Below are 9,315 nucleotides of genomic sequence, written 5' to 3'. Positions count from 1 at the left end.
ACTTGTAAGGTGATACATTTTAATGTTTGTATTACATATTGAACTACATTTACACCCTTAATCATGCGTGATCAAATTACGCAATAGCTCAAATGTCTCCACAGTCTCGTAATTTTCCTAAACCAATCCTTTATGCACTGTAAACCTTAATACTGCAAGTCAGCAGAACTCAAATTGGGGAATTCAGTTACATCAAATCTTTTAAGTAAACTCCCAAGTTTAAGTTTTAATGCATGTTAATTGATCTTAACTTGAACTGAGTAAGCCAATACTTAACTTTTAATTTGAACTCTTTGGCTGATTTTAAAATTACCATGAAATCTCTGAAGTAGATGATCTTAATAGCTAGAACTAGCTGCTCTGTAACCCCTAATGCTCAAAATAATTCATTATTTTGAGTAGGGAAAAAATAAATCATCCAAATTAGTTAAAATAAATTGACCTTTGAGTATTTAGAACGTTCTCATGCTTTGCATGGCACTTGACAGGGAGGGTAAATGTTAAAATTAAGTGTTATGTAATGTGTAATGTTGTGTTATTTAGACGAATTTCTAGCTTTTTAGAAAAGATTTTTCCCCACAAAAAAATGTATGTAACTGATAACCTCAAATGTTTTGAGTTCTGCGAACTTATTCAGGTTTACAAATGTACAGTGAATGTTAGCATGCTGAATGAAATGGAAACACTATGCTTTGAGTAGCATAGCAATTGCTCAACGTATAAAGCAATATACAGTAGTGCAATCGTTAAATGTACTTGTCCTCAACCTAAGCTCAATCTCCACTATTCACCATAAGGGTAACCAACAAAAAAATGCCCAGTTTCAATCAAATTTATGTTCCTGTAAAAAGTTATGTTTATTCAACTCAAAACAATAAAACAAATCAGGTTACTTTAAAAGTATGAATTTCATGAACTCAAAAAAAGAGAAAGTTCTATTATATATAATAATTATTTTGAGCATTTGTTTACAGTGATGTGTCTCGATCAAGGGTACAATGGCGACAGTTTAACGGGAGCCAGCTGCTATGTGAAAGCTGTGCATTTTGTTTAAACCTCACTCCCCTGACCTCAAGAGGCGCACTATCAACTGTCACTAGGGCTGTAGTCTTTAGCCTCCTCGTTAGCGTGCCTGCCTCCCATGCCAGTTGATGCTGGTTTGAATCCCACTCAAAGCGAGTTGAGCTGGATCGGTTGCAGTGGTGCCGTGACCCGGATGGGAGTGAAGTTTGGAGGGTGAGTGTAATGGGAGCCAGCTGGTATGTGAAAGCTGTGCGGTATGTGTAAACCTCACTCCCCTGGCCTCAAGAGGCACACTAGCGACTTCCTCTATAGACTGCAGCCTTTAGCACGTTCGCCTCCCATGCCGGCTGATGCTGGTTCGAATCCCGTTTAGAGCAAGTCGAGCAGGACCAGTTACAATAGGAATCTTGAATGCCATTTTTTCAAGAATTCCCAATACACCCAGAAATAAAAATTCAAGGTGTTCAAAACCCATATGACGTTCCATTCAACATAATTTTTATAGCAAACAGAATAAACGGCAACTGAGGTTAACATTCTGATGCCCAATGCTTGAAGTTTAAAATGTCAGCATTTGACCTGTTGAATTGGTAGAGGCCGTTTTTTTCTAGTTTGAGAGAATTTTCATGGTGTTCTTAAATGCTGAAGCTAAAATGTTGCCAATGGGAACTGGTTGTGGCTTTGTGCAAAAGGGTAACTGTATTTGCAGAGCATATAAGTACTGCAAGGTGGATAGATGTCTCCCAGGATTAGTGGATTAAGATCGACTGTTCAGTATGAACGTCGGAATAAAATCTAAATGAATAACAGTCTGGCTGACAGCTGTGTTGGGCAGTTTGTATCTTATCCTCATCTCAGCAGGATATCAGAGAATGTGAAATAATCTCCTAAATCACAGAAGCTCTGGCAGTCCTGGAATTGCGTACCCTTGAACTGTCTTTTCGCCTTACAGCATGTCAGTGAGAGGATGGGCAAAGCTTAGCACGTGTGTGTGTGTGTGTGTGTGTGTGTGTGTGAGCATGTATTTATCACTTTGTGGGTACCAAATGTCCCCATAAGGATAGTAAAACCCGAAATTTTTGACCTTGTGGGGACATTTTGTCGGTCCCCATGAGGAAAACAGCTTATAAATCATACTAAATTATGTTTTTTGAAAAGGTAAAAATGCAGAATGTTTTCTGTGAGGGTTAGGTTTAGGGGTAGGGTTAGGTTTAGGGGATAGAATATAAAGTTTGTACAGTATAAAAACCATTATGTCTATGGAAAGTCCCCATAAAACATGGAAACACAACGTGTGTGTGTGTGTGTGTGTGTGTGTGTGTGTGTGTGTGCACGCGCATGTGAATCATTCTATGACTGATTGTGAAATCACGTCAGACATGGGTCATTGGGTTTATCTCAGTACTGATGCAGTAGGACGTTATGGGACACAGGAATGAAGAGGGACAATTGTTCATTAGATCAACCAGGGTCCATGTTAATTTACAGATATGGCTGTAAAATGGATGATATGCTGCAATGGTGGTTACAGATATTCCATGCAACTTTTTTCCCAATCTTTTACTAAGTAAATAAGAGGGAGAGAGCATCATGCTGTAAGCTAGAAAACTGAAATGCAGCCAGAAGGAAAGATGCATCCAATCGCATTTTAATCTATTCCCTGTTTAAAAGCAATAGTTATGCAAAAAGGATTACATGAGTAGAAATTATTATGTCAGTACAGTATCAATACTGTGTATTTTATGAGAATTCTTGCCCTTTGACCATGTGAAGCACCAATCAAATGTAGTTTCTCATAAGTTATTTGGTATTCCGTGCAATTGAGCAAACCACCGGTATTGTGTGCGTGACTGAGGTCTATTTATTCAGACTCCTGGGAAAATACAGGCATGTTAAAGACACAGTCATTCTTCATTGAAGCCAAAATAACTGCATATCACTTGCATATCAATTGCATAAAACTCTGTGTATGAATTCCAAATGTCAAAGTAAACTTCCCAATCTTGCACAACCAGACAGAGTGTTGCCTAAATAATAATAATAAAAATCTCCAAAGCATTTTTGAATCAAGCACACTGGTTTTCCTCTTGGCAGTGACCTTGTTTTCTTGCTACCTCTTCTGGTAATTGAAACTTACATGGCATTGTGTGATTCTCACAAAGACTGTCAAGAAAGTGTTCTGGTCATATGTAACCCAAAACATTACAAAGAGAATATGAAATTATATTTTGAGTAAAGAAAAATGAAGCCTATAGGACCACCGAGAGCCATTTTGCTTTTGACATGATTTTCAGGACACTTAAGCACCTTTCCCCCCTCAATCCTCATTACTGTAATGCATATGGATATTGTACTTTTTCTATTCCCATTGTTTTCAATGATGATTCTCATTACTGTAACACAGTCACTTACTTTACTGTATGTTATTCTTGCCTTGCCTTAGCAAGCACCATTAATTAAAGGCCATTTGATTGTAAAATGCAAGGATAAAACACTAGTACACACAAGTAATTGTTATTTGTATAGCGCTTTTCACAACACACATCATTTCAAGCAGCTTTACAGAAAATTGTTATAACAGAAAATTATGCTTTAATGATTTAAAGGAATATTCTCAGCTCAATCAACAGCATTTGTGGCATAATGTTGATTACCACAAAAATAGGTTTTAACAAAAATCTGGGTTGCAGTGAGGCAGGCACCTTACATCAGAAGTTATTGGGGCCAGTCTGGAAACGTTATATACACTCACTGTTTCAAAAGCATAGCCACAAGACGCAAATAATATGTGTATTAACAAGATTTTAGTGTGATAAAATCGCTTACTAACCTTTTCGGTTTAAATTTATAGCCAATTTTACAACTTTGTTGCCATGACAATGTAATATCAACAAACCATACAGCCTAAAACAACTTTAAAAAGGACAATTAAAACTACAGCTCAAATAATACATGAGTTTTAACATAATTAACAAAGGTCCTTTTATAAAATTATAAGCTTAACATTTTTACCTTTAAACCCTTTTTAAGAAAAGAAAGGGTGAGGTGAAATAGAGTTCTGTGGTAATCAACATTATGCCACAAATGCGGTTGATTGAGCTTAACTTGGAGTGGTGGTGGTGTAGTGGTCTAAGCACATAACTGGTAATCTGGTAATCAGAAAGACACTGGTTCGAGCCCCACAGCCACCACCATTGTGTCCTTGAGCAAGGCACTTAACTCCAGGTTGCTCCAGGGGGATTGTCCCTGTAATAATTGCACTGTAAGTTGCTTTGGATAAAAGCGTCTGCCAAATGCATAAATGTAAACTTGAATTGAACCTGGAATATTCCTTTGAGGTGCTCATTGAGCAATTGAAAATCGTGCTTTAAAAATAATTTGTCTTTAGGCCCTCAGTGAGATATTAGTTAATGGAGAAAAAAAAACCCTTGGGAGAAACCAGGCTCAGCTGGGGGAGCAAGTTCCCTCTGGCAATATCCAATCTGAATCTGTGAAGTGGAAAAAAATGAAAGTATCCATGATTCCGTTGCACACTGCTAAGAGGTTCTATGAAGTAGCAGTATGCATGATATCAATATGCATGTATTCGGATGTATTCTGGAATGTTTAATTCTGGCTATCTAGGGCACCTTCTGTAAATTCTTATCAATTAATTAATCACTAGAAATCATAATGAAAAATGAAATAGCAGCACAATAACTCAAGTTCTGTTATAGTGCTAAGATGCTTGAAGCTGAGAGTTGCTGTAGGTAAAAGGGATAGTTGAAAATGTTATTATTATAATTATTTGCTTAACCCCTTTGACTTTCTTCCATGAAACAAAAAAGTAGACGTTAGGCAGAATGTTTGCCTCAAGTCACCATTCATTGCATTGCAAGTGTTTTCTTCCATTTTGTGCACTGAAGGAAGAAAGTCAATCAGGTTTATGAATATGAGGGCAAGTAAATGAGGACACAAATGTAAATTTTTGGGCAAAGAACTGAACATTATGAAAAGTCAGTGATTCACATTTTGTAAAGTATAAAGTTTTCAGATAGTAATTTGATGGCCCCTTGATCACCACAATGTGTGTTATATTCACTTCCCTAAAAAAAAATTAATCTGTCAATGGTTGCCAAAATTAAATCAGTTAGTTTAAGCATGAACTTGAAAATATCAAGTAAATTCTACATTAAAACATGTAATAATTAATGCTCTAGCTTATAAGCAAATATTATTTATGATTCTATATTACCATCACATTTTATTCCTAAAGTAGAAAATCTTGTCATATTTATTTGCTTATCTGAGTAAATGTCCCTGGTACAAAAAAGTTACTTTTACTTAACAGTTTGTAACTTAACCAGCATGTACTGGGCTTGAATAATTAATGAGCTTGCATGGTTGTTTGATTGTTTATTTACATCATTTTTTTATTGTTAATTTTGTTGCGTTTGGTAACTTCTGGTTTTGTGCAGTCTTAAGAGTTCATTTTCAACTGAATATGAACTGTTCATGATCACAAACAATTATCCGTTGATTATTAACGTCATGGTGTTTTGTGTGCCAGGTGTTGAGGTCTGCCAGTGCAGATCTGTATCTTGTTTCTATCGCCAATAATTCAAGTGTGATGTTGTTTCATAGACTTAAATATTAAATACATGTTTGTAAGGAAAATTCAAAACATGACATGTTCTAAAATGTTTATTTAAACCCCACGTATATCATAATTGTAAGGGAAAGGTTACTACAATTTTAAAGCTTAATTTACTCACTTTAATCAATATTATGTCATAAAGTCAAGTAGATTTTACTTAGATTTTCACCATTATGATTTACGTAGAAGAACTGTGTGCTAAAACTTGCAGATATAAGTAAATCTTATTGGTAATTTTTTTTTCAGTGAATATGCAAAACACGTTTCAAACCATCTTAAATGCAAACACGCATGTTCTCAGCAAAGAAATTATATTTATTTTTTCAAAGGAATTTGTGGAGAATTACAGCAGAACACACTTGACTGAACAGCTGCCTTTAACACATTACACAGTACAGACAAGAATGAGGTCAAAACTCATATGGATATTAATTTAAAATTAGTAAAAAAAAAAAAAAACATCGCTATGGCTCCCAGGTGGCGTGTATGGCTAATTCTTGTAACTAAGAAGGCCTGAAAATCTAAATATAAAAGGCCAGAAAAGGCTTTAATGTTAATAAATGACAAACATTTTACCAGGATTATGCCAAATGCCCCTATTTGCAAATTATGGAATATCACTCCTTTTTCTCTTTTCGATTTAAAAATGTATAACACAAACTCACAGCAATAAGAACAAAATAACAGAGGGAGGTTGAAAATTTCATCAGGCACGCACAATTTGAGAGATCTAGAAAAAGAGTAGACAGAATGCAGACTTCTTGGAGGTCAGAAAAAATATAACACCTAAATGTAACAGAAATATTGGAGATAAAAGAAATACAAACTAAACTGAGTTCTTGTCAAGTCCAGATTGTATATTCTACTTCATAATTTTGTTATTTTTCCTATGCTCTTCCAACCATTGGGTTTGTAGGAAAGGTATTAAAACTAGTAAGAAATATTCCCCTGTATAATTGCATCCGAGTTTGTTTAAATAGCCTGTTTAGGAAGCATTTATAATTTTTTTATGCCTATATATAAATATATTTCTGTATATATAGTTCTGTATATGGTTTTTAAAAAATACATCTATTTAAACCCGGTTGGGTATTGTTCTACATTTGATTTCCTTTCCAGTTAAGTCAAAGCACTCCACATTTTCAATTCAAAAACTCCTAATTTGAAAGTCATATGGACTGATATTAACCTACCAGTCTAACGTGGACATAACATTCAACAAAACGTCTATGATCTGGTATTATTCCCTTTTAAAGAGCCTAATCAATCTCAATTATACATTTAGAAACGGAGGAGCATTTGTGTACTTCCCAATTTCGATGCACACATTCTATTGAAATTTAGTACATACATTCATCCCTACATCCAATCAGAGTGATTTGCTCTATCCTGATAAGAAACAGGTGAAAAATAAAGTAAAATTCACCCCAACCTCAATACTCGGCAGGGTGGTGGAGCACTGTTTCATAGCACCATTTCAACTATGTTTAGGATTTACATTTTTTGCTTGAACTGTATTCTGTGTACAGAAGTTAAACCATTTATAAAGTTTGATCTGAGTCATATACATATACATATATATATATATATATATATGTGTGCATATACACACATTTTCTGAGAACACTCCCCAGCATGTCATTCGGATGCTGGTTTGCCCTCCATAATGGTACAACACCAAAAAACACTTATAGATATCATAGTAGCTTGATACACTAACACTAAATTTCCTGGTTGAATCATTTGTGAACATTCTTTGAGATAAATGGGTAAAATATTTTCTTTTTCTTTTCTTTTATGCAAGACATTTGTAAGGGGAAGAACTTCCAAATAGTCTAGACCTAGAGCAGCCAGCTATAACATCCATATATTTAGCCAAACATCATCTATACTGCTTTTTAAACAGGTTTCTCTTACATATACATGACAGTGTTTCTCAGTCAAACATCTTTATTCGCCATAGATTGGGCATTAAGGTTCGTTTCATGCATGTGAATTCGTTCCTCTCTCTTGCACGGTTCCTGCGCAGTGGGAACTCCGGACCGCCGGTTCAGTCGTCATCCAAGTCTTCCCCCTCCGACTCCTCGCCTCCTCTCCGCTCATAAGCTTTATCTCGATGCCGCTCCTGGATCTCCTTCATCTCCTCGGCGTAGCGGGAGAAAGCTCCCCCGAATTTGCTCCAAGCTTTGAAGGGAATCGTGATAGAGTTTCTGTAACTGGGTTTCACCTCGCTCACCCGCATAAACACCCCGTACTTGTTGGAGCCCACGTCGAAGAAGAACCGCTTAGAGTCCACCGTGATCGACGTGCCCTCGGGTAGCTCCCCGTAACCCCCGGCGCAGCCACCCCCGGCCAGTTCCTCGTCGTCCCCGCCGTAGTCATCGATAAGCTTGGCCAAGGCGTCGCGGAACTCGATGAGACCCTGAGCAGGAAGGGCAATGGTTTGCCCGGATTGCATGCCACCCCCGGGCACACCTCCTCCTCCTCCCCCAAAACCACCAGGCCCACGGTTGACGGTTTGACGGATCCGGAGGAACCTCCCCCGCTGGTTCTCCTTCAAATCGAGGTAGTATTTGCGGTTTTCCCTCACTAGAAACTCGCTCTTCAAGGCCCGTCTAGGCCCGCCGTCCTCGCCACTCGAGGACTGAGCGATCTGCTCCGGGGTGCTTGGCCCGAGCTGGGCGTAGTGCTCAATAAAATCCCCCAGGTAGTCCCGAAACTCCGCAGCCACTGACATGGAAAGTGTCAACCGACTTTTGGAGCCCCCAGCGCCGACCTCTGCGATCTTGATGAACCTGCCCTTCGAGTTTTGCTTCACGTCCAGGTAGAAGCGTTTGTTTTGGATGTCGAGGCGCTTGGACGCCAGCTCCTGGGTCTCTTGATCCCTCTGGAAATGCTGAAAACCGCCGCCGCCGCCGCCGCCGCTTCCACCGCGTTCACTGCCACTATCCCCATCCGCCATCTTCACCACCACCCAGAGCTGCGTTATTTTTTCCCATCCGTTTTTCGATAAGTTCCGCCTCCTGACCTAATCAGAGGCACGTCTTTGCACTGAGAACGTTGAATGATTGGGTGATTGTTGCAGACGCGTCACTGCCTTGACGACAATCTTGTGATTGGGCGTTTGAGATGTCATTCACATACACGCGATCTCCAATTGGACCGAAAGCTGTCGTTTAACCCTGTAAACACAAAATACCCATTATAATTGGCTAGATATAAACCCCACCTTAATGTTTTGACAGTACTATGGATTTACCGGTGGACAGTTGTGTCGATAATATCAGAGATTATTTAGCAGGGATGGGCCACTTCTATTAAAACGAATTCATAGTGCATTAACTAATGTTAACATATACAACTTTAGATTTTTAAAATCTATTATTCTGTTGAAATTTACATGAACTAAGTATAATAAATGCTATAAAAGTATTGTTCATTGTTAATTCATGTTAACTAATATTGTTAACTAATGTTAACAAATTACTTTATTGTAAAGTGTTACCAGTTGTGTTATTGTATCATTACTTATATTTATTATTATTGTGGTGTGATATTACAGAATCAGAATGAGCTTTATTTGCCAAGTAAGCTTACACATACAAGGAATTTGTCTTGGTGACAGAAGCTTCCAATGCACAAACAATACAACAATA

General features: G+C 37.7%; 1 protein-coding gene across 1 annotated transcript; it reads right to left on the bottom strand.

The window, feature by feature from the left end:
* Nucleotides 1–5,865: 5,865 nt before the first annotated feature.
* On the bottom strand, nucleotides 5,866–8,648 carry purba (purine-rich element binding protein Ba). The gene has a single exon (XM_052101132.1). It carries the CDS (start codon nucleotides 8,619–8,621, stop codon nucleotides 7,710–7,712), a length of 912 nt encoding a protein of 303 aa, XP_051957092.1. The 5' UTR covers nucleotides 8,622–8,648; the 3' UTR covers nucleotides 5,866–7,709.
* Between the last annotated feature and the right edge of the window lie 667 nt (nucleotides 8,649–9,315).

The sequence above is a fragment of the Xyrauchen texanus genome, chromosome 3 (assembly GCF_025860055.1).
Source record: "Xyrauchen texanus isolate HMW12.3.18 chromosome 3, RBS_HiC_50CHRs, whole genome shotgun sequence".
NCBI classification, from domain to species: Eukaryota; Metazoa; Chordata; class Actinopteri; order Cypriniformes; family Catostomidae; genus Xyrauchen; species Xyrauchen texanus.
Note: the sequence above shows the minus strand (reverse complement) of the source record. Positions and strands in the feature narration are given on the sequence as shown.

Bases quoted from the DNA above. Each gene is read 5' to 3' on its own strand.
- purba (XM_052101132.1), bottom strand. From the start codon at position 8,621: ATGGCGGATGGGGATAGTGGCAGTGAACGCGGTGGAAGCGGCGGCGGC.